The following is a 26,471-nucleotide window of genomic DNA, read 5'->3' as shown; positions in this document are numbered from 1 at the left end:
GAGGCACCTGGACTAGTAATGCTGGCCTGGGAGTTGCAAGGAAAGGGAGAGGTAAGGGGGGCTGAGTTCTGGACAATAGCTCCCTCCACAGATTGCAGTGCATAGGCTGTGCTCCAAGTCCGATGTGGGAGGACAGCTTTTCCCCATGAGGCTTTCTAGGCAAAGCCTTTGTAATTGGCTGAAAGATAGCGTGTAGGATTTTGGCCTGGAGCTGGACTTCTCTCCTAAAGAAACAGTTGCCTTCAGAGTTGTAGCATTGGAGTTGATAGATTGCAGGGAACCACCCTTCTTTTCATCCTAATCGTATAAAAAGTCCTAGGAACGTGGCGAAGAGGATTCAGGGAATGTATAACTCTGAGAGGCTCACACTGGTATATATATGTATGTGTTTTGTATCTTTGTGGCAAGAGAAGCAGGGTTTTTGTTTTTTTTTTTAAGATTTTTTTTATTTATTTGACAGCGAGAGCACAAGCATGGGGAGCAGCAGAGGGAGAGGGAGAGGCAGGCTCTCTGCGGAGCAGGGAGCCCGATGCGGGGCTCAATCCCAGGACCCTGGGATCATGACCTGAGCCGAAGGCAGACGCTTAGCCAACTGAGCCACCCAGGCCCCCCAATAAGCAGGATTTTTTAAAACAAAATTGGCATTCCACTTTTCAGCTTATTCCTCATCTCCAGAATGGAGTCATCATGAATCATGGAAAGGCCTCATCCAGACACAGTTAAAAGCTATAAAATATCTGAACATAGAAACATATCATATGGAGATGTCTATAGAAAACCGGAGACAGCACAGCACATTTTAAGCTGGAAGTGCAGTTTGCTGTGTTTCCCAGACTCTACAAAGAATCATAGCTGTTGCTGCTGGCTGCATGGAATAAGTATCCGTTAAGTATGTGAAGAATCCCTTAGCTACTCTTAGGGAATTTTTATGGCCTTTAGGTCCTGCTCACTGCTCTGGAGACAACAGAATAACCCTAGCATATTTCTCAGTGCAGCCTATACTGCTAAAACACATTTCTAAAACATCAGTGAAATCATATGCAATTGGGAAATAAGGGAATGATTAGTAGTGTAAAATAGACATTACATTGTTCACAGGATTTTTCCTAGGTACAAGGAATTAGAATAGCAGTAGTACAGCTTTCAGCAAGGGGAAAACCTTTGCTAGTACACAGGCAACTGCCCCTTCAGCTCTATTTTAAGAAAATTTAAGAGAGGCTGCACCCAGGGCTCCCTCCTTGACCCTTCGTATTAGATAGACTCCAGGCTGGAGGCAAGTTTTACTGTTTTAACCTCAGCTTCTTCGGCCTGGAGTTGGATCCATTTCCATCTTCATGGTCTCGGCATTCTCAAGCCAACATTTCTGCTATGTGGTCTGTGCATTTTTAATATCCCCTGAGGCAACCTATAGACATAGTAGGGCTAACTTACCTCCTGAGGGACCGACCAGTAGTTGTTCTCTGGTTACAAGCTGCATCAATTTTATGTAGTCTGGTTTCTAACACTACTTTTCTCCTGAGCTCTGTTATTTTTACCTTTGTGGTTTTGCAGAAATACAAAGTTTTCAGGAATATTATCCTTTGGCTGATATTTACTGTGAGACCAGGCAAACCAAAGGTCAATATCCCATGAGTCCCTAGCTTTCACTAATCCTCATCTTCTGTAAACTTAGAAAAACAATGAGATTAAATGTATACATGTTGTCAACCAAGAAGGAACTGATTGAAAATTTAAACAGATATTTATTTGGGCAATTAGAATTGCAATCTGGGAGACACAGATTCAGGTAGAAACCTGAATTGTGTTCTGAGGGAGACAAAGAGGAGGCAGAATTATAAAGGTGAAAGGTAATAAGTGCCATTCTCCTTTAGGTCCTCTATGCAAAATGGATTGAAATTAGGTTAACTGGGATGGGTTGAGCTAATTTAATCTGCATGTGAGGTATTGAAACTATCATGGTGAGGAGGACTGAGGGCCACAGCTGGCTGAAAAGTTTTTTCAAAGTTTAGTTTCTTCCTATTAGGATATGCCTAAAATCCTCCTCCCTTTTGGCCACCTAACCCTATTTTAAGAGACTCTTAGCTAGGCTTGCTTGCTCCATTTTGAAATCTTCTTTTACAGTGTAAAGTGCTTAAAAGAGTTCTTTATAGAGAATGTTCTCAATAAACGCAATTATCATCATCACCACCCTAATAAGTTGATTATTGTCATTGAGTGAGGGTATATCTTTATTCATATAGTTAATTGAATCACATATTTCCCAGAGTGACTGTAACTAGTACTTTAAATTATATATTTAGGTTACTATACTGACAGCTAAAGTGTTACATATCTATGGCATAACATTTATTAATCAGACTTGCAAACAGTTCAATGATAAGTTAAACATTTTCACCTGAGTGAAAGGTTAACTAATATTTAAATACAGATGTATCCGTTTTCTTGTATTCCCATTAGAGAGCATATTGGCTTTTCTGTGTCCCGTTTGTATTCTCGATAATATGCTCCTGGCACTGCCTTAAGCAAAACTGTAAAGTATATGAATTTGGTAAATAGATGGGAAGTCAGGTGGAAAATGGATTGTGAGGGGTGCCTGGGTGGCTCAGTCGGTTAAGCAACTATCTTCGGCTCAGGTCATGATCCCAGGGTCTTGGGATCAAGCCCCATGTTGGGCTCCCTGCTCAGCGGGGAGCCTGCTTCCCCCTCTTCCTCTGCAGCATCCCTTGCTTGTGCTCCCTCTCACGTACACGCTCTCTCTCTCACTCTCTCTGTCAAATAAATAAATAAAATCTTAAAAAAAAAAGGGAAAATGGATTGTGAGGTCTTTATATCTACTGGATGAAGGAGATTGACTTTTTACCTAGAACTAATTCCACTTATTAATATTAATTTGCTTTTGGCATATACTCATCAGAGAGCAGAGAAAAGCAATTGAGTGAAGATGAAGGGTAATACATATGACTGGAGTAGATAATTGTAGGATAATAGTAAGAGATGAGGTAAGAAGGGAGTCATGAGGAATATTGGGTAACAACTACTGGCATTGAGCTGTTCAAATGCTGCCCTAAGAAGATTAGATTTAGTTCACAGAGCAGTGGGAAGCCATTGATTGTTTTGTTTTGTTTTTTAAGATTGATTTATTTGAGAGAGACAGGCAGAGGATGAGAGGGTGCCGGGGGCGGGTGGAGAGGGAAAGGGAGAGAGAGAAGCAGACTCCCGGCTGAGTGCAGAGCCCATGCGGGGTTTGAACTCAAGACCCTGAGATCAACATGTGAGCCGAAACCAAGAGTCCAATGCTTAATCCACTGAGCCACCCAGGTGCCCCACCATTGATTTGTTTTTTAGCCGGCAAATGACATGATGGAATAGTGCTTTTTTTTTTTTTTCAACAAGTGTGGAGCCCAACTCAGGGCTTGAACTCATAACCCCAAGATCAAGACCTGAGCTGAGATCAAGAGTCTGATGCTTAACTGATGGAGCCACCCAAGTGCCCAGGAATATTGCTATTCTATTTTAGAAATACAGGTCAAGCTCATTAATGAGTCATGAATGGATTTAATGGGTCAGGGTTTTGCAGGAAACTGATAGGCATACTCAAATTTAATGTGGTTAATTTGAAATGGGTTTTAATAAGAGACTACATTTTTCCAGAGGCATGGTGGGTGGGAGGAGAATGTTTACTACAGCCTGACGTAAGAGATATTTGGCGAAGGGAAAGGGTTTGCTACTAGGTGGATACACTCATACATAGGTTTCTAGGCAAAGAAACTTTGTCAGATTTCTGGTAGCCACCCGGAACAGTGGTCTCTTGGGTTTCCATGCCCTCTTGACTAGCCCAGTCATCACTGTTGGTTGTTCTTTGGTACAAATGGAGTATAAAGAAGGAAGAACCATACTGTCTAGTTCTTGCTGCTACAGTGCCCAAATTGCCCTGAGCATTGCTCCTTGCTCCCTTTACCTATAGCCTCCAATCTTAGAGTACTTTGGAAGTTGCTTTCATCATTTCCTGTAGTTCTTTCCTATTCTACTTTTTGCAAGTGTTGGGGTGTGGTTAGAACTTTCTTCTTCAGTCTGATCCCTTTTGTTTTCAGCGATTTCTTCTAATTTGTGGTCTATTGAGGGGACATTCTTGTTTTCCAGTGACAATATGACTTACAAAATTAAATTTAAAAAATGTGTGTGTATAAAATGTATATATATGTAAATATGACATAAAGCTGTTGGAGGGTTGGGGTGCCTGGATGGCTCAGTCAGACTCTTGATTTCAGCTTGGGTCATGATCTTGGGGTCATGGGATCAAGTTCTGTGTCAGCTCTGCCCTCATCGGGGAAGTCTGCTTCAGATTCTCTCCACTTCCTCTCCTTCTGCCCATTCCTCCACTCCACCCCCTGCTCATGCACACACACTCTCTCTCTCAAATAAATCTTTAAAAAATTAATTTAAAGATGTTGGAGGGTAGCTGAATCATTGACTCAGTTTGTTGTCTTAATCCAGTGTCTAGGAAAGTATTTTTTATATTATTTTGATTTATTTTTTTCCCCTTTAGATTACAGGATCTTATCAGTCAAAAAAAGGCAGACGACCCAGAGAAACTAGATGAACCCAGCAAAGATAACCAGCAGCAGGCCCTAATTGACCAGAGATACTTTCAGGTATTGAACAACTGGCAAAGAGACTGGTTATTTGTAGTGAACCTTGGTTTCTTTTTTTTTTTCAACTTTTTATTTGAATTCCAGTTAGCATACAGTCTAATATTAGTTTCAGGTGTACAATATAGTGATTCAACACTTCCATGCAATCAAACCCCGGTGCTCATCACAATGAGTGCACTCCTTAATCCCTATCGCCTATTTCACCCATTTCCTCCCCCCCCCCCCCCCCACCTCCCTTCTGGTAACCATCAGTTTGTTCTCTCTAGTTACTTTCCCTTTTTGGCTTTGTTTTCTTTTTAATTTTTAAAATTTTTTACATTTTTAAGTAATCTCTACTTGCAACCCTGAGATCAAGAGTCACATGCTCCCCTGACTGAGCCAGCCAGGCGCCCCTGTTTTGTTTCTTGAATTCCACATATGAGTGAAATCATGTGGTGTTTGTCTTTCTCTGACTTATTTCACTTAGCTTAACTTATTTCACTTAATACTTTCTAGCTCCATTCGTGTCATTGCAAATGGCAAAATTTCATTCTTTTTTATGGTTGGGTAATATTTCAGTGTGTGTGTGTACACACAAACACATATGTATATACATACATATATATACACACACACACCACATCTTCTTTATCCATTCATCAATTGATGGACACATAGGCTGTTGCCATAATTTGGCTATTGTAAATAATGCTGCTATAAACATCAGAGTGCATGTATCCCTTTGAGTTAGTATTTTTGTATTCTTTGGGTAAATACCGAGTAGTGCAGTCGTTGGATCCTAGGGTAGTTCTATTTTTAACTTCTTGGGGAACCTCCATACTGTTATCCACAGTGGCTACACCTGTTTGTATTCCCACCAACAGTGCGCAAGGGTTTCTCTTTCTCCACATCCTCCCCTACACCTTTTGTTTCTTGTGTTGTTGATATCTTGTGAGGTGATATCTTATGAGGTGTGATATGTGTGAGGTGTGAGGTGATATCTTGTTGTAATTTTGTGAGGTGTGAGGTGATATCTTGTTGTAATTTTGATTTGCATTTCCCTGATGGTAAGTGATGTTGAGCATCTTTTCATGTGTATGTTAGCCATCTGTGCCTTCTTCAGAAAAATATCTATTCATATCTTCTGCCCCTCCCCCCCTTTTTAAAGAAAGGCAGACTGCCACATGTGGGGCCTCATTTGGATGTGGTCTAGAGCCTTGAAAACTTGACCACTCTACATTGTCCTACAGATGGACCTTGAGAGCTTGTTTGGAGGTCCTAGTAGGGCAATGCAGCTACTTGTATACCCTTGACTGAAGAACAGTCCTCCTCAATCGGGGAAGGTCATCCTCTTTGACCAAACCTGCAGCTTCGGGAGGGATGTACATGGAGTGGTGAGGGAAGAAGGGGACACTTCCTAGCCAGCCAGATCAGCTGAATCAATCCTGGCGATCAGTGGAGTGACAGATGTCACAGCCAGATTGCCCCCATATCCTGCCCATTTTTTAACTAGGTTGTTTTTTGGGTGTTGAGTTGTATAAGGTCTTTATATATTTTGGATATGTCCCTTTATCAGATATATCATTTGCAAATATCTTCTCCCATTCTGTAGGTTGCCTTGTTTCCTTCTCTGTGCAGAAGCTTTTTATTTTGATGTAGTTCCAGTTATTTTTGCTTTTGTTTCCTTTGCCTCAGGAGACATATCTAGGAAGAAGTTGCTACAGTTAATGTCAAAGAAGTTACTGCCTGTATTCTCTTCTAGGATTTTTATGGTTTCAGGTCTCTCATTTAGGTCTTTAATCCATTTTGAATTTATTTTTGCGTATGGTGTAAAAAAGTGGTCCAGTTTCATTCTTTTGCATGTTGCTGTCCAGTTTTCCCAGAACCATTTGTTAAAGAGACCTTTTCCCTATTGGATATTCTTTTCTTCTTCATCGAAGATCAATTGGCTGTATAATTATGGGTTCATTTCTGAGTTTTCTATTCTGAGTTTTATTGATCTAGGTGTCTGTTTTTGTGCCAGTACCATTCTGTTTTGATTAGTATAGCTTTGTAATATAACTTGAGGTCCAGAACTGTGATGCCTCCAGTTTTGTTTTTCTTTTTCAAGGTTGCTTGGCTATTCAGAGTCTTTTGTGGTTCCATACAAATTTTGGGATTATTTGTTATAGCACTATGAAAAATGCTGTTGGTATTTTGACAGGGATTGCATTAAATGTATAGATTGCTTTGGGTGGTATAGACATTCTAACAGTATTTGTTTTTCCAGTCCATGAGTTTGGAATGTCTGTTTCTTTGTATCATCTTCAGTTTCTTTCATCAGTATTTTATAGTTTTTAGAGTACAGGTCTTAAACCTCTTTGGATAGGTTTATTCCTAGCGATCTTACTGTTTTTGGTGCAATTGTAAATGGGATTGTTTCATTCCTTCCTTCTTTTTTTTTCCTTTTTTTAAGATTTTATTTATTTGAGAGAGAGAGCGCACATGAGCTGGGGTGGGGGGGGAGGGAAGGGCAGAGGGAGAAGCAGACTCCCCTCTAAGCAGGGAGTCCTATGTGGGCCTCAGTCCCAGGACCCTGAGATCATGACCTGAGCTGAAGGCAGCCACTTAACCAGCTGAGCCACCCAGGTGCCCCTGCAAATGGGATTGTTTTCTTAACTTCTCTTTCTGCTGCTTCATTATTGGTATATAGAAATCCAGTAGATTTCTGTACATTGGTTTTGTATCCTGAGACTCAACTGAATTCGTTTGTTAGTTCTAGCAGTTTTTTGGAGGATTCTTTCAGGTTTTCTATGTATAGTGTCTTGCCATCTGCAAATAGTGAAAGTTTCACTTCTTCCTTGCTGATTTGAATGCCTTTTATTTCTTTTGTTGTCTGGCTGCTATGGCTAGGACTTCCAGTACTATGTGGTAGGAGTGGACATCTCTGTCTTGTTTATGACTGTAGAGGAAGAGCTCTCAGTTTTTCCCCATGTAGGGTATTAGCTGTGGGTTTTTCATATATGGCCTTTACTATGTTGTGGTATTTTCCCTCTAAACCTACTTTGTTGAGGGTTTTTATCATGAATGGATGTTGTACTTTGTCAAATGCTTTTTCTACGTCTGTTGAAATGATCATATGGTTCTTATCCTTTCTTTTTATTAATGGGATGTATCATGTTGATTGATTTGCAAACATTGAACCATCCTTGCAACCCAGGAATAAATCCCACTTGATTGCGGTGAATGATTTTTTAAATGTATTGTTGGATTCGGTATGCTGGTATTTTTTTTTCTTTTTCTAAAAATTTTTTATTGTTATGTTAATCACAATACATTACATCATTAATTTTTTGATGTAGTGTTCCATGATTCATTGTTTGTGCATAACACCCAGTGCTCCATGCAGAACATGCCCTCTTTAATACCCATCACCAGCCTAACCCATCCTCCCATGCCCCTCCCCTCTAGAACCCTGTTTTTCTTTTCTTTTCTTTTTTTTTTTTTTGATGTAGGGTTCCATGATTCATTGTTTGTGCATAACACCCAGTGCTCCACGCAGAATGTGCCCTCTTTAATACCCATCACCAGGCTAACCCATCCCCCGCCCCCAGAACCCTCAGTTTGTTTTTCAGAGTCCATCGTCTCTCATGGTTCGTCTCCCCCTCCGACTTACTCCCCTTCATTCTTCCCCTCCTGCTATCTTCTTCTTTTTCTTTTTTCTTAACATATGTTGCATTATTTGCTTCAGAGGTACAGATCTGTGATTCAACAGTCTTGCACAATTCACAGCGCTCCCCATAGCACATACCCTACCCTATGTCTATCACCCAGCCACTCCATCCCTCCCACCCCCCACCACTCCAGCAACACTCAGTTTGTTTCCTGAGATTAAGAATTCCTCATATCAGTGAGATCATATGATACATGTCTTTCTCTGATTGACTTATTTCACTCAGTATAACACCCTCCAGTTCCATCCATGTCGTTGCAAATGGCAAGATCTCATTCCTTTTTATGGCTTCGGTATGCTGGTATTTTATTGAGAATTTTTGCATCTATGTTCATCAGAGATACTGGCCTGTTCTTTTTTTTGTGTGTGGTGTCTTTATCTGGTTTTGGTGTCAGGGTAATGCTGGCCTCATAGAATGAATTTGGAAGTTTTCCTTCCTTTTCTATTTTTTGGAATAGAGAAAAACATGTATTAACTCTTCTTTAAATGTTTGGTAGAATTTGCATATGAAGCCATCTGGTCCTGGACTTATGTTTGTTGGGAGTTTTTTGATTACTAATTCATTTTATTTGCTGGCTATCAGTCTGTTCAAGTTTTCTATTTCTTCCTGTTTCAGTTTTGGTAATTGTTTCTGGGAATCCATTTCTTCTAGGTTGTCCAATTTATTGGCTATATATAGTTTTTCATAATATTCTCTTATAATTGTTTATATTTCTGTGCTTTCGGTTGTTACTTCTCTCTCATTTGTGATTTTATTTATTTGGGTCCTTTCTCTTTTTGATAAGCCTGGCTAGAGGTTTACCAATTTTGTTGATCTTTTCAAAGAACCAGCTCCTGGTTTCATTGATCTGTGCTAGTTTCATTGATCTGTGCTATTGTTTTTTTAGTTTCTATGGCATTTATTTCTGCTCTAATCTTTATTATTTCCTTCCCTCTCCTGGCTTTAGGCTTCATTTGTTCTTTTTCTAGCTCCTTTACGTGTAAAGTTAGGTTGTTTGAGATTTTTTTCTTGCTTCTTGAGGTAGGCCTGTATTGCTATATACTTCCCTCTTAGGATTGCTTTTGCTCCATCTCAAAGATTTTGGACCATTGGGTTTTCATTTTCATTTGTTTCCATGTATTTTTAAAAATTTCTTCTTTTATTTCCAGGTTGACCCATTCATTATTTAGTAGCATGTTGTTTAACCTCCATGTATTTGTGCTCTTTCAGATTTTTCCTTGTGGTTGACTTTCTAGTTTCATAATATTGTGGTCAGAAAAGGTGCATGGTATAATTTCAGTCTTTTTTTATTTGTTGAGGCCTGTTTTGTGACCTAATATGTGATTTATTCTGAAGAATGTTCATGTGCACTTGAAAAGAATGTGTATTATGCTGTTTTAGGATTGGATGTTTTGAATATATCTGTTAAGTCCATCTGGTCCAGTGTATCATTCAAAGCCTTGTTTTCTTGTTTATTTTCTCTTTAGATGATCTGTCCATTGATGTAAGTAGAGTGTTAAAATCCCCTACTATTAATGTATTTGAAGCTTGGTTTCCATCTCAGTTTACTAAGTTATCAGGTGGTAAGGAATATTTGTATTTGTGTGTGCTTATCCTGTCTTACCATGACCTATCTTCTTGGCTAAAAACATTGTAGGTAGCTTGACTTAGATTTTGTCTTACTCCTTGAAAGACTTTGGCCTAATTCAAAGCAGGGTAGTAAAAAGCTGATAAGATTTTTAAGATTTTGGGGCACCTGGGTGGCTCAGTCAGTTAAGCATCTGCTTTCGGCCCAGGTCATGATCCCAGGGTCCTGGGATTGAGCCCCGCATTGGGCTCCCTGCTCAGTGGGGAGTCTCTTTCTCCCTCTTCCTCTGCCCTTCTCCCCTGCTCATGCTCTCTCTCTTTCTCGTGCTCTCTCTCTCTCTCTCTCTCTCTCAAATAAATAAATAATAAAATTTTATTAACTAAGTGTAATAAAAAATAAAGGATCTTATAATCCTTTTTCCTCTTCTCCTCCCTTAAGCCATTTCCCTTTTTATTGTTTGTGTTGTTGCTGTTGTTGGTATAATTATTATTATTGTTGCTGTTATTATTATATATGTAAATCTATTTTCTTAAGGTCCTTACATAGTTTTGTTTTTATTTAGATATATAGTCCATATGAACTTTAATTTTCTATGTGGCATGATGTAGAGATCTAACCTTGCTGGTTTTATAGACCATTTATTGAATAGATGAGTGATTAAGCCTATTTACTGACTGAACTAGGCCTGTGCTCATATTTTATTAGACCCACACAGGGTTTTTTAAACTTTGAATTAATTGCCAATCTTTTAAAAATTAAGATATTTTATTTGTTAAGTTCTTATTTCTAAGCTTATTTCTAAGCTTCTCTTAAAAAGCCACAGAATCCAGGGGCGCCTGGGTGGCTCAGTTGGTTGGGCATCTGCCTTCAGCTCAGGTCATGATCCCAGGGTCCTGGGATCAAGCCCCGCATAGGGCTCCCTCTGCTTGTGTGTGAGCTCTCTGTCAAATAAATAAATAAAATCTTTAAAAAAGAAAAGAAAAGCCACAGAATCTGGCAACAAATTCCTGCATAGTCATTATCAGGGCAGATATCATAGGCATAAGCCTCTCCCCTGTCACATATGGGCCTGTATTCTTCAGTTAGCTACAGCCCTTGGTCATCCTTGTTTCACTCAGTCATGGTCTTATTTTGCTTCTAGAGGCATTTGAGTTTACAGTTTCTCATAGACCATTCTTTCTCTACTTCATTGAAATGAAACCTTTATCATATCTACTCATATGTATAGGTTTGTGTCTAGACTCTCTAGTCTGTTCCATTTTTATACTATTTGCATATTCTTTTAACTTCTGTAATTTTATAGTAGGTTTTGATACCTTTTAGGGTAAGAATCTTGTCATTGTTCTTATAAAAATTTTTCCTTTGCTATTCTTCTGGATGAACAATTTGTCAAAATCAAAAATAGATCCTATTGAGATGAACTATAATTGGATTAACTTTTTAGATTAATATTTGGAAAGGTGACACCTTTATAGTTTTGAATCATCTCATTCAGAAATATGTCTCTGATTTTACGTGGGCCTTCCTTTGTAGCCTTGAATAAAGTTTTATATATTTTTAAATTTAGCTCTTGAGTATTTTTGTTAGGTTTATTTTCTTAGGTATTTTATAACTTTTATTGCTATTGAGAATAGCATCCCTTTTTCCATTACATTTTCTAATTGATTGTTGCTGGTTATTCATATATCTCTGAGTTGATTTTATTTCCAGGCACTTTTCTGAAAACTGTTTTTTTTGTTTTTGTTTTGATAACTCTCTTGTACCCAGCATATAGCTGAATTTCTTTTATTTCATCTTGTTTCTTAGATACAATTTGAGAGGCTTTGTCCTTTAACAAGGGAATTAAACCATTCATGGATATTGAGACCAACTCATATATCTACTTTTATTCCTGACATCTTTCTGTTTTCTATATATGGTTTTTGGTTCTGTTCTTTTCCTGACATTTGCTAGGTTGAGATTTGTCTTTTTTCCTCTTCAAGTACTTCGGACATTTGTCATCTTAATTCTTTTCTATTTATCTAATGATTACTCTTAAGATACAGTTTTTATCCATAGCAAGAGTTTGTCAGTATCTACAAACTGTTTCTGAATAGATAAGACCTATTTTTTATTTTTATTTTTTAATTCCCATCTCTCTCGTAATTGTCATTTTACTGTTTCCTCACTGTTAATATATATTTTGCTGCCATTCACCTGATTGTGATCAAGTCATAAGAATATGCTCTGCTGTCATCAGTAATTCTGTGGAGGGGAATTAATTTTTCCATTGAAATGTGTTTAAATACAAGAGAAGAAAATGTTGAAATACTCTCTTGAACTCAAAACAAAAACACCTCAGTAAACATCTGAAATCTTAGTACCAAGAGACCTGTGAGTTATAGCTTGAAGTGTGAGTAGGGATAAAGATTTGAGATCAAAATAGTATCTTGTTTTTATACTTACATAGCTATTTATTAAATGGTCTGGACTTGATGGTAGTAAATAAAGAAATGGCTTTACTCTTCTTTGTTTAAACTTGCTGTTTTGGGTCTTCCTTTCCTCTCCTTGGTAGAACTCATAGCTTTTGGCAGAGGGGTTATAGTCACATATTGTACATATTAAGATACTTAAGATTTACTCCAGGCATTGATGATATTAGGGAATTACTGTTAAATTTCTTTTTTTTTTTTAAGATTTTATTTATTTATATATTTGAGAGAGAAAACGAGAGAGAACAAGTAGGGGGAGCGGCAGAGGGAGAGGGAGAACCAGGCTCCCCGCTGAGCACGGAGCCCAATGTGGGACTCCATCCCAGGACTCTGGGATCATAACCTCAGCCAAAGGCAGATGCTTAACTGACTGAGCCAGCCAGGCGCCTCTAATTACTGTTAAATTTCTTATGTATAATAATGGTGTTAGGATTTTGTAGGAGAATATGCTTACTTTTAAGAGATGCATACTTAAGTATTTGAGGGTAAAGTTTTATCATGTCTGTTTTCTTTAGAAAATTCAGCTACGTGAGCATATATGGGAAACTGTTAATAATTGTTAAATCTAGGTAGAGATTATGTGGGTATTTATGATGGTTCATTTTATGTATCAACTTGACTGGGACACAGGGTGCCCAGATACTTGGTCAAACATTATTCTGAATATGTCTGTGAGGTGTTTATGGATGAGATTAACATTTGATTTGGCAGACTGGGTAAAGCAGATTGCCTTCCCTAATGTGAGTGAGTCTCATTCAATCATTTGAAGACCTGACTAAAACAGAGAAGCTGAGTAAGGAGCTCCACTTGCCTGACTGCCTTTGAGCTGGGACATCAATTTTTTTCCTGCCTTCAAACTTGAACTGAAGCACTGTCTCTTCCTGGGTCTCAAGCCCATGGGCATTCAGACTAGAACTACTCCATTGGCTCCCTTGGGTCCAAGCTTGCCTACTGCAGTAATTGGGACTTACCTGCTTCCATAATTGTGTGAGCCAATTCCTTATAATAAATCTTTTTAGGTATATTTATATACATACACATTGTTGCTGTTTCTCTGTAGAACCTTGATTAATACAGATTTTGGTACTGAGAGTGGTTGTAGAGGAACAGCATTTTAAGGATTAGTTCTCTAAATTGGATCTGGGATTTCCAGAATTGGCATGTTTCCAGGATTTCTGTATAGAATGTGTTGGACTTTATTATTCATTGTCCTTGAACTTTGAACTTTAACTGAAGTTATGAAACAACAGGAAAATGCCCCCTTTCAACATCTGATTTAGCTTAAATACGAGGAGATAGAATTAGAGAAATGTGAGACTCTAGCTAAGGATGTATTGATGATTATTTTTACCTGTGTGAATTGTAATAGGTCATTCATAATCTACTTTAAAGTCCAAATCATTTGAAAATGCATTTTAGCTTTTCTTTGAAGTGTCTGGTTCTCATTAGAACTTATATGTTTAATTATGTTGATAAAACTCTTGTACTTCTAAAACATTACAGGTGTCAGTACTATTAAAGGACCTCTTAATGCCTAAAATTAATTCTGAAAATGATGATACATTGACATATAAAGCACTCCCTTAACCTAAATCACCTTGATAAGACTATGATAAATATTTCAACTTAAAAACATTCTTTATTTTAAAGGTTCTGAATAGCATCAATTCAATTGTTCACAATCCAAGAGCTCCACTAATAATTTATAAACAGAGCAAAGGAGGAGCCCAACATTTTAATAAAGATCTTGTTCAGGATTGTGGATTTGAGCATCTTATTCCTATAATAGAAATGTGGGCAGATCAACTGACTTCCCTAAAGGTAAGGGGTTGAATATTTTTTACATGCTTTGAAAATCTGTTGGAGTCTCTGGGCTTTATTAATAGGACTAGGCTTCATTTTTTTGTTTGTTTTAGCTGTATAGCTTAGCTTATTTAAAACTTAAAACTTGCTACTTACCATATCAGTTTTAAGTACTACCTATATGATGTTGTCATTACTATAAGCTTTACCTCCTGTAAAGTTCTACCAAATACTTTTTTTAGGCCTGTTGCCATGTTGAAAATCTGTTTTGCACTTCTGGGCCCTTCCCTGTTCTACCTTCATCTTCCTCTTTTTGGTATCTCCATGCTACAGATTTTCCTGGCCCTTACTTCTCTTGAGATGTAATGTTTTATCCTTCATTCCATTTTAACTGGGGATTTTCTTCCTCTTCATATTTTAAATCATTTTCCTTCTCTCAAAACTGTCCACATCTGCCTATGCTGTAGAGCAGTTAATAGTTCAGTAGCAGCCAATACTACTTTTACCTATTCTATCCATGAAAGATAAAAATTTCTTCACTTTCTAGAGTTATTGTGTATTTATTGTGTATCTTCAGGTTTTTCAGTTTTTGTTGAGTAGTTCACTGAAAGGTGAATTGCTAACATTAATATTTAGTTTCTGTTCCCTTTAGTCTTTAGATTTTTCTTTCTTTGTTTTTTTAGAGAGAGGGGGGAAGGGCAAAGGGAGAAGGAGAGAGAGAATTCTAAGCAGGCTCCATGGAGCATGGAGCCTGACGCAGGGCTCTATCTCACAACCCTGGGATCATGACCTGAGCTGAAATCAAGAGTCAGACACTTAACCGACTGAGCCACCCAGGCACCCCTGATCTTTAGATTTTTCAATAACTAATGTATATAGCACTACCTCTGTTCATGAAGATGCGATTCAGTAACAGTGTTTGTCAACAGAAGCCTTCCTGCATGAAGTATAAATGATACAGAAGATATGTGTAAGAATGTATAAGCTTTATGAGTTTTACCTTTTTTTATTCTCTGATATGTCCCAGGGAACCTCCTGATACATAATGAGTGCTCAATATTTGTCAAAAGAATGAAGCAGAATAACAAATTCCAAGACAACAAAATGAAGATGATGATATTGAATTTTAAAAAATTAATGAAAACATACCTGTAATGATGAAAGAATCTTCACATTAGCCTAATTTCACCTTCCCTTTTTATATAGGGATCGGATAGAGCTATAAAATAGAAAACATTTTAATTGAGTGATAGTGTTAGATTAATATACCTATCTTATACACCTGAGTCTCTCCAGTTCATATCTTAGCAGAGGGTAAATAATTAGTGGTTAATTATGTAAACCATGGTTAATTATGTAAACCCAGTCACTGCTTGTCAGGGGGTTCTCCCAGTAGGAAGAAATAGTGCTAACCCCACTTTAAAAAGATTTATTTTTTTATTTGAGAGAGAGAGAGCAAGTGAGCAAGTTGGGGGAGGGGCAGAGGAAGAGAATCCTCAAGCAAACTCCCTGCTGAGCAGGGAGCCCAATGTGGCGCTTGATCCCATGACCCATTAGATCATGACCTGAGCCGAAACCAAGAGTCAGACACCTAACTAGCCACCCAGGTGCCCCACTGTGCTAACCCTACTTCATTTCCTCTCAAGGAAGATGGACTAGAATATGCCCAGTCTTCCCAAGAGAAGGTAAAAGACTAGAAGAGAAAGGACACAAAAGGAAGAATCAAATAAACGGATAGTTACTGATGATTTACTATGTTCAAGGCATTGGGGAGGTAATCAGAAAAGATGAACACGAGGTGCCTGGGTGGCTCAGTTAAGCATCCAGCTCCTAGTTTGGCTCAGGTTTGATCTCGAAGTTGTGGGATCAAGCCCCTCATTGGTTCTGCGCTCAGCATGGAGTCTGCTTCACATTCTCTCTCTCTCCTCCTCTGCTTCTACCCCTGCTCATGCTCTCTCTCTCTCTCAAATAAAGTCTTTTTAAAAAATGGACACAAGATTCAGACTAATTGGAGATACAACTTACTAAAAAACACGAAATATAATTTAACCATTCAAGATATCATTAGAAGAAATGAATGCCATAAAAACAGCCCATGAAAGGAGGCACCTGGGTGGTTCAGTCGGTTAAGCGTCTGCCTTCAGCTCAGGTCATGATCCCGTCCTGGGATGGAGCCGTGCATTGGGCTCCCTGCTCAGGAAGGCTTTCCCTCTCCCTCTGCCCCTCCCCCTGCTTGTGCTCTCTCACTCTCTCAAATAAATAAATAAAATCTTTAAAAAAACAGCCCGTTATGAAGTGCCAAGTAAATGAGGTAGATGACTTGTGCTCCAGATTCTGGAGGAGGCAGAACCCCCAAAAAAAGCTTTACAGTGGTGGTGAGTTCTTGATACTGTATAGTTTTTCCACTAGAAGGCGACAAGGAGAGTAAGCTGTGTAATTAGAATAGTCCAAGGACCCCTGAGACAAATTTAGTGGCTCTGCTACTGAAGTAACTCATGGATTTTAGGCAGTGCTTCAGATATTTATTACTGCGGAATCAGGATCCAAACTGAGAAACTATGTAAGTTCTTTGTGGCCTCATATGAAAGGTTTTCTGTATTGTAGTAGCCTTTAAGGTTGGGACAACCATCTTCCTAGATTAGTTTTTTCCTCAGGTTAGATTTGGCTTAAAAGAGAAGGATGGGAAAGGCACGAAGGAGCTGTCTGCTTTCTTCCTTCTGTCTTCCCACCCACCTTTTCGGGAAAGTCAAACTAGATGCTGTTGCTTTTCCCGTGCAGTATGCTGTTGTACCTTGTGGCTTTCCCATCCGCAGTGCTCCGGAGGCCTGCTGTACAAAGACAGGACATTGGTCGTCCGTCTGCATCCGCACAGCTGAGCAGTGTGGAGAGCACAGGAGACCCTCATTTAGATTTTTCAGGGCTCGGTGGACTATGCCACCAGCACCCTGTCGCTGCCAAGTAGACGAGAGCAGCTCTTCGTCTTACCTGTCTGCTCCTTTATTCCCGAGCAACATTTATACTGGGTGTGCTTTTTACTGAAGACCATTTCTTTATAATTGCACCTTGTTGACGGAGCATTAGTTTAATGAAGGTATTTATGCTGCAACTTCCCGACTTGTTTTTTCAAAATCTAGTGGCACTGATCGTTTAAAACATTCATTTGATACTGACACATTGCCTTGAATTGCTGAAATAGTAATTGCCTTCTTAACAAATGAAAGGTTACACATATCAGTATGTGAGGTCTGGGCATTCACTGGAGAATGATAAATAAGTGGAGGACTCAAATAAGGAGTTGGAAAAAGAATTTCCTGTACTTCTTTCTGTATTTTAGGGTTGCACTGTCTAATACAGTAACCACTAGCCACATTTAGCTTTTGATCACCTAAAATGTGCTAGTCTCAATTGAGATGTGCTGCAAGTGTAAAATACCTACCAGATTTAAAAGATTTAGTATAGAAAAAAACAGAATATTGATTATGTATTAAAATGATAATATTTGGATATAGTGGGTTAAACCAAATATATTATTAAAGTTAATGTTACCTGTTTCTTTTTACTTTAAGTGTGGCTACTCAGCAATTTAAGATTACTTACAGTGGTACTGCAATGGGACAGATGGTAGCTGTACTTGTGATGAACAGAGCATCATGTAGAAACTTGTCAAATCACTAAGTCATATACCTGAAACTAATGTAACACTGTGTGTCAACTATCATATTAAAAAAATAAGTAAATAAAATTACTCTGACTTACATTTCTTTTGGACAGCAGTGTTCTAAAGGGCCAAGCACTGTGCCATGCACATAGCAAATGCTCAGTAAATGTTTATCGGTTTGACCGGTTTTAAACTTCCAGTAGCTTTGTCCTTTGTGCACAGCTTAAAATAAATTAGGAGAACCTGTGTAGGCCAAGAGAATTAAGTAGAATGTCATGAAGATTAAGTAGAATTAATTTAATTTAGAATCTTTTAAATTAGTTTTTCAAATTAAAACCTGCCCAGAAATAAATGCTATAATGGATGAATACTGAAAACATTATCCTAAGTAAAGGATCACAAGTCACAAAGGCCACTTATAGGGCCTTTTATCTGGAAAGCCAGTCACAAAAGGCCACTTATCTGTTTCTATGGTTTTGCCTATTCTGGGCATTTCACATAAAGGCAAATCCATAGAAACAGAAAGTAGGTTAGTAGTGACCCAGGTGCTGGGGATAGGAGAGAATGCGGAATGGCAGTAAATGGGTATGGGATTTCTTTTTGGGGTGATGAAACTGTTCTGAAATTAGGTAATGGTGATGATTGTATGTCTCTGAAAACTGATTAAAATTACTGAATTGTACACTTATAGAGAATGAATTTTATGTGAATTATATCTCATTAAATCTGTTATACAATTATTCAAGGCCAAAATATAAAGGATAAGCATATTTTTTATCCATCAATAGTTCAAAAATAATTAAATAACATATACTACTAATAAATAACATCATTACTTTAAATATCTAGATTTCAGATAATCAGCATATCATGTTTTTTGTAAGCCCTATATTTACCTGGAGAAAACAAATTTAACAGACTTTCTAAGCTGGCAATGGTATTTTTAAAAAATATTGATGATGGTTTATATTCTATTAAACCTGCCTGGATAATTATATTTTATTAGCATTATTGTGGAAACTTTTTTAAGGTCAATAATACCATGTTGTTTCTTTTGTTATAAAGGATTTGTATAAGTCCTTGAAAATACTATCCGCAGAACTGGTGCCTTGGCATAATTTTAAAAAGCAGGATGAAAATGAAGGTATCAGAATTGAAGATCTGTTGTTTATAGTAGATACCATGTTAGAAGAAGTTGAAAATAAGGAAAAGGTAATGCATAATACTTATGTAAATGTTCACATTTTAATGTAATCTTATCTTAAAAACCGACAGTGATACAGATACTGATATTTGTTCTACTAAGATCCTTTCTCTCTTTTTAAAGTTTTTATTAAAGTCTTGGGATTATTTTAACATGTGAACTGTTTCTCCCTCTTTTGGACAGGACAGCAATATGCCAAACTTAAAAACTTTGCAAGCTATTGTTTCTCACTTCCAAAAGTTATTTGATGTGCCTTCTTTAAATGGAGTCTATCCTCGAATGAATGAAGTTTATACTAGGCTTGGAGAAATGAACAATGCTGTGAGAAACCTCCAAGAACTCTTAGAACTAGGTGATGACTCTTTGCCTTTCTGGCCCCCATTTAAGAATTATTCCTAATAAATCAACAAAAAGGTTAAAAAATTGAAAAGTAAGAAAATTGAAGATGACTAAAGCATAAAATGTTTGATTTAATGATGATGAAATTCTCTTTTAAAATATCCTTTTAGGGACGCCTGGGTGGCTGAGATGGTTAAGCATCTGCCTTCGGCTCAGGTCATGATCCCAGGGTCATGGGATCGAGCCCCACATGGGGCTCCCTGCTCGGCAGGGAGCCTGCTTCTCCCTCTCCTTCTGCTGCCCCCCCCGCTTGTGCTCTCTTTCTCTGTCAAATAAATATTTTTTTAAAATATCCTTTCATTTCTCTCTTTCAGATAGTTCATCTTCATTGTGTGTGTTGGTGAACACAGTTGGAAAATTGTGTAGACTGATTAATGAGGATGTGAATGAACAGGTTATGCAGGTATTGGGACCTGAAGACCTCCAAAGGTATTTATTTTAAAAAGTATCTTCCACAATGCTTGGATTGGTGAAATTAAAGACTTTCAGAACTTCCTAAGTTATTTATCTTTCCTGTTTGGGATAGCATCTTTTGAATAATTTGACAGTCTAAAATAATCTCACACCTTATTGATGGAGAGAATGCCAAGCATTTTCAAGATAAAAATAGATTGTAGGGCGTGTAAGTTTACATAGGGTGGGTCAGGACTCCAGCATTATTGCTATAAGCCTGTTCCCAGGGGAAATTATATATGGAAAAACTCACACCTTGTTAGCAACTTCATGTTAGTGTTCAGAATATATAAACAAGTCCTATTTTTAGTACACTACTATAGGTCGCTTAGTAATTGCTAACAGTGTATTTATTATTTGATTAGAAGATAAATGTTAATGAGGTTTTTTTTAAAAGCTAGTCATCTCTAAAATAAAACTGATGTTTTTTTAAAATATGGAAACATAGCTATACTTAAAGCAACGCTTCCCCCTCCCCCCCCAATTTCATACTGCAACGTATGGGAAGAGGAACACAGACATATACCACCCATACCATATATTCTGCAAGTATCCTAGGAAGATCTGACACTTGAGTTTTCTGATACTTGATGCTTTTAAAAGGAACGTACGTCTCACTTATTGGTCTTTTTCCCCTTTCCCACATTTATACTGATGACTGATACTTATTCTTAATGTTTAATAGAATACGGGATATAAAAAACAATTTTTAGAAAATGTTAAAAAGCAAGGTCTCTTGAAAATTCTCAAGCTAAATGGAAAGTCTTCCACATTAGGAATGTTAAATTTAACTTTGGGACACGTGTGTACACTGATTAATAAGAGTTTGGTTTTTTGTTTTGTTTTGTTTAGAAAAGTGGTATTAGATGAACAAAGACCTTAAAAAAGGAAGGATTGCAGTAAATGATTATTAAATTTATACTGAAATTAGGAAATTTCTTTCCATTTTGAGAATGTTTTACTTCAATCAGATGCAGGAACCTTAAGTGGGAAATTCAGTGTAAACTGTGCATTTTTTTTTTTAAAGCATTATCAACAAACTGGAAGAACATGAGGAATTTTTCCCAGCATTTCAGGCATTTACTAATGATCTGCTTGAAATCTTAGGTAAGATCTTCGTTGGTGGTGGTTAAATTTCGAGTCTTAAGATGTCGTGGGTTTGAGGGATGAGTGTTCCTTAGTCGCTGTATTAGTGCTTTTACCTAGTGTTTTGGTAGAAAGTGTCTAAAAACCACTAACAGTTCTGGAAATACACTCCAAACTTGTAACTAGAGTTGGTTGGTGTGGTCTACAAAACAGAGAAGCACATATCCTTTAAAGAGCTAGGGGCTGCCTTTGCTTTGAAACCATAAAATGAGAAATGGTATTACTCTGGCTAGGCCCAGTTTAACCCTGACTCTGGCATGGCCTAATGAGAAATCTTCATAGAATTTATGATCGTGAAGGTGTTTAGTTTTTTTTTTTCTTCCTTCTTTTTTTTTTAAGATAGAACTTACCTACTGTGTTTTTTAAAATATACAAATTAAGTTTCTTTCTCAGGTGATAAGTAATGTAAAGTAAACATCTGTAGACAGAAAGATAAATTTATAAATCTGTAGAAGGGAAAAGATATTTGTATTCTTGGTCAGATTGAGGGTTTTGTTATTAGTATCATCTTTTAAAGGGAAAAACATAATTTAAGCTTAGGAATCATAGGCAAAATAGAAACTCAGGGCTCTTATTTTAAGTGTGATTATATATGGCTATAAAAGTAATTTATCTTACTATTAAGAACACTTTTTAAGGTTTAAAGTGATTTATTCACTGATGAATTTTTTTTCTATATAGTTCATTTGAAAGATTTTTTTTTTTTAAAGAATGCCTCCTTGACATAGGAAATTAAATTAGAAGAGGTGGGGCGCCCGGCTGGCTCAGTGGGAAGAGCATGCAACTCTTGATCTTGGGGTTGTGAGTTCAAGCCCCACACTGGGCAGAGAGCTCACATAAAAAAAATAATAAAATTAAATTAGAAGAGGAAATGAGGTTTAGTAGAAGATAAGGGAATGAGTAAATTAAAATTTGGTAAGAAAATGAATAAATGAAAAGAAGCATCTGACTGGAGTATCTAGCCTGGTAAACATAAAGGAAGTTTTGTGGTCAGTTTTATGTAGACTGTGGAAGCAAGGGAGACAGTGACTGAATGTGCTTTAGGCATGCTCATATGTTTGAAAAGATCATAGCAAGGGAAAATGTAATTTGAAAGCTAAACTTAAGATGAGACATTAAATTGTAGAAATGTGTTGCCTCATATCCCGAAGACCTTAGTTTCATAGAATAATATGATTTTACTTGCTTTGGGGTAGCAGTTAAACAGGGAAGTTCTCATCATTAATAAACATTTTAATAGGTGTGCAGGTAGCACTTATTTTAGAATCCTATAGAAACTTCCTCTCAGATACTGTGACAGTCAGCATGGTTCATGGGGGATCATTTACTTCAAGAAGCCATGTCTCCCTGCAGATGAACTCTGTATTTATGTCACAGTTGAAATCCTGGAATTAAAAATGACACTTAACATTGGGAAAGTTAAATCTGATTGGCAAATATAACTGTTTTTATTACTAGATGTCATTTTAAGCATCAACTACAGAGTGTTGTACTGAATACCAGATGTGGAGAAGGACTTTTTCTCATATAAGTGGTGTGTTAGCTGAGGATATTCTCATATTAGCCAAGATCCTTCTCTGCAAGGTTCATTTATAAGGCAGAAATCTCATTTAGTGAGAAAACAGGTGTGATTTCAGAATGGGATTCAGGGAATAACATGATCTTACTCTGATGCAAGGTATGAATCAAATTCTCTGTTGTAGACTTGCTTATATTTTTTTCTGATATCTTGACACTTTGTAAGTGGATCTAGACAAGTATTCTGACTGAAGTCAGGAGCTTAAGTAGCATGGGCTATACATTTAGGTTAAAGGAAAAGGAACCAAAATTCAGCTAAACATGGAGGAAAAGAGGTAGAACCTAAGGAAACATGTTTTATATAAAGGAAAATGAGTTTATAAACAGTGGCCCAGCAGAATAAGGTAGAAAAAAGTGTTAAGAATCTAGAGAACTTGCCACTGGGGCTTGTAGTGCTGGAGCCTAGATAATGAGAGAAAAGGACCTTGCTTCTCCAGTAGCCAAGAGCTTTCAGACAGTGAATTTAACAGGCTGGTTGGAAGAAGACAGTTTAGAAAGAGAAATCAAATTCACAAAGAATCTGGCAGAGAAGAACCTGAACTAGTTGATCTAGTAAGCTGGACCAGACTAAGCTCTTCAACACATTGCATCTGAGATTTGTACTTTGCCTTACACTTTTTATTTTTATTTTTATTTATTTATTTATTTATTTTTTAAGATTTTATTTATTTGACAGAGAGATAGCACAAGTAGGCAGAGCAGCAGGCAGAGGGAGAGGGAGAAGTAGACTCCCGCTGAGCAGGGAGCCCGATGTGGGGCTCGATCCCAGGACCCTGGGATCATGACCTGAGCCAAAGGCAGACCCTTAACGACTGAGCCACCCAGGCGCCCCTGCCTTACACTTTTTATTATGTAGATATATTTCATCCTAAAAGGTAGACCTAAGAATGATCCTACTAATGAGAAATTTTCCCAATAGAATTAAGGAGAGGAAATCATTAAGTGCTCAGACAGGGACCCAGAAAAGAGACAGCTTTCACCTAGGATTTCATCATGTAGGCTCACCCATGTAATTACATAGATTTAAAGCGGCAGTGACATAACACAAATGTGGCCAGTAGGATCGCTTAATAAGAGCACACTGCTAAGGGAGATTATTATCAGAGTCAGAGGATACTTGTAAGTATAGGGTAGGTTTACAAACAGATGCCCTATGAAGCATCTGTGTCTGAATCAGTGACACTCTTATCATCACTATTAGAGAAAAATTTCATGTGCATAAAAGAGCTAGTGTTGTTGCCTTTGCGTTTGAGGTTTGCTTTGCATAGAGATTCTCATTTCATCTGAGCCTATCACTAGATAAAGCTACTCTTTCCTTATTCTTGTTTTCCTGTTACAGAAATTGATGACTTGGATGCCATTGTACCTGCAGTAAAGAAATTAAAAATACTTTCATACTGAAAACAAATCAAATCATTTTTACTGTGTAAATTGCATTCTTAACATTCTGAGTATTTTATAGGATTGATCTTGCTTTGAGACAGGGTTATAAATGTATTTACTCTCAGAATCCACCCCCTTCTTAGTATTGGGTCCTTCCCATCTATATTTTTATAAACTTTGAGATTCTCATATAGAAAACATTGTAAGCTAAAGTGTAAGTTGACTTTAAGTCCTTTAAACATTTCTTAAGCAATTCTTCAGTGCTTAGAGTTTAAGACTGTTTTAAAATATAGTGTGTAAGTAAAACAGAAACTCAGAGAGGTTGCAAATAATAAAAAGGTTGTATTTAAGTTGAGGGTTTAGTGACCTTTTTGATTCTGGGAACAAGGATTGCCAGTGGCTCTCTCGAATTCAGCCAATAAGAACCTATTGCTTTCCTGGCAAGGAAATGGCACATTCTATTAAGATATTCCTCATGGCACTTGCCTTTTCAAAGCAGGAGGAAGAAAAGAAGGAAAAAATGTTTTATCATTGTGTTAGGATAGGAAATGAATTATGAGCTAATATAGATGAGTAGATAGTAGTCTCTCATTAAAAAAAGTATCTTTTTGCGATCTTGTTGTAATATACTTTTTATAAGGACATGAAATCTTAAATAAAGTTTTTGTGAAGAATTTCCAAATATAAGTGTCCTCAGTGACTTATTTATATTATGCACAAATAATGAATCATATTTTCTTACAAGGCTGAGCCTTGCTGCATTTTATTTTATATAAGAATACTTTTCTTGCTGCCTTCTGCCTATTCTCTGTTCTCAATATTTAGTCTTGACTTTTTAAGGGACCAGTGTTACCGCACCCTCCTCCCTCGTCATTCTTTTGTAAGTAGCAGGCCTAGTCTCTTTCTAGATTTAAAATTCTTTGTTTTGTTAGGCTGCCGTTACATTTCTAAACTCCAGCCCATAATTTGTGAAAGAATCTGTGTCTTTGAGGGTTCAGTAGAAAAAGTAATTGGATATTCAATAATGTAAATACTCTGAGTTGATTAGATTACTCCAAGAACTTGCTATGAGGCAGTTTGTAAATCTAACAGTACTTGAAAGGAAGAAATGTAATTTAAAAATTATGTTAATTTAAATTTTGTTAGCTAGTTTAAGAGCCTCTGGTTAGCTCTTAGTTTAAAACAGGTTTTCAAACTCTTCCTCAGAGGCCTCGGAGTTTTTTTTGGAGGGTCACTGAGTGCCACTAGGAGGAAGAACTGCGGACTCTGTCAGATCTACTTTTATCCAGTTTTAATTATTTAAAATATAAGTAAAGTACTGCAATTACTGTTTCGCTTCTTTTTTAAAACATTTTAACTGATACATAATTGACTAATAAGCTGTACATACTTGAAGTATACAGTTTGATAAGTTCTGATACACACACATATATACCTGTGAAACCATCACCATAATCAAAATACTAAACATACCTCATCTCTCCAAAAGTTCTCTCTTTGCCCTTGGTAATCCTACCGAGCCCCCACCTACCCCTAAGCAACAACTGATCTGCTCTCCCGTCACTATAGACTCATTTGCATTTTATGGGATTTCATGTAAATGGAATCATACAATTGATTTCTTTTTTTGTCTGGCCTCTTTTACTCAGCATAATTATTTTGAGATTTTTGCATGTTGCACTTATTAACAGTTCATTCCTTTTTATTGCTGTGTAGTATTCTGTTGTGTGAGTATACCACAGTTTGTTTATCCATTCACTTACTGATGGAGATTTTAGGTATTTTGAGTTTTTTACTACTACAAATAAAACTGCTATAAACATTCATGTTGTTCAGATCCTGGTATGGACATATACCTGATATCCAGTGTCTTGAAAACTGTTTCATATATTTTGTCTGTTCTTTGTTTTGCTTTGGTTCTGGTTGGTACAGGTAGAAAGGTAAATTCAGTTTCTGTTACTCCATTCTGGTTAAAAGTGGAAGTTTAGAAGTATTAAGTCTGAAAATATATAGGGTTTCTTAGGTTGTCTTTTCATTAGTTTTTCTAATTTTAATTGCATTGTAGTCAGAGAACATTTTTTTTTTTTTTTTGGTATCAAGTCTTCAGGCATTTGTTGAGACTTTGTGATTTTCTCTGTGATGAAATTTATACATATTCCACATGTTGCTTAAAAAAAGGCCTCATCTCTATTTGATATATACTGCTATTAAATCGTTTAAATTTTCTTCATTTCTATGTTTTTTTGTCTTCTTGATTTGTTAGTTTATGGGAGATACTAAAATTTCTCTGGATTTGTCAAATTTGTTTTATGTATTTCAAGCCTATTTACATGTACTTATAAACTCATAGTTGATAATATCTTCTCAGTTAATTATTGCTACTCATGCATTTCACCTTGAATGCAGGTTTGTCCTTTCTTTTAATTAATAGTTGTTGGATATTTTCCTTTTTCATTTATTTACTA

The 26,471-nt window shown here is 37.0% G+C and overlaps 1 protein-coding gene across 7 annotated transcripts in view; it reads left to right on the top strand.

Annotated features, from left to right (window-relative positions):
* The window catches only part of CEP70 (centrosomal protein 70), a 115,753-nt gene that overhangs the window by 74,983 nt on the left and 14,299 nt on the right, over nucleotides 1-26,471 (top strand). For 5 of the 7 annotated variants that reach the window (XM_027582711.1, XM_027582708.2, XM_027582706.2 and 2 more), the window contains 6 exons: nucleotides 4,547-4,652; nucleotides 14,033-14,203; nucleotides 18,909-19,055; nucleotides 19,231-19,399; nucleotides 19,761-19,875; nucleotides 20,927-21,006. In XM_027582711.1, the coding sequence (XP_027438512.1) occupies nucleotides 4,547-4,652; nucleotides 14,033-14,203; nucleotides 18,909-19,055; nucleotides 19,231-19,399; nucleotides 19,761-19,875; nucleotides 20,927-21,006 (788 nt within the window). Of the gene's footprint in view, nucleotides 1-4,546; nucleotides 4,653-14,032; nucleotides 14,204-18,908; nucleotides 19,056-19,230; nucleotides 19,400-19,760; nucleotides 19,876-20,926; nucleotides 21,007-23,962; nucleotides 24,681-26,471 lie in introns of those variants that run through there. The other 2 variants (XM_027582709.2, XM_027582710.2) reach the window with 2 other exon arrangements.

The sequence above is a fragment of the Zalophus californianus genome, chromosome 1 (assembly GCF_009762305.2).
Source record: "Zalophus californianus isolate mZalCal1 chromosome 1, mZalCal1.pri.v2, whole genome shotgun sequence".
Classification (NCBI taxonomy): domain Eukaryota; kingdom Metazoa; phylum Chordata; class Mammalia; order Carnivora; family Otariidae; genus Zalophus; species Zalophus californianus.
The sequence above is the reverse complement of the archived record's forward strand: the minus strand, read 5'-3'. Positions and strand labels throughout refer to the sequence as shown.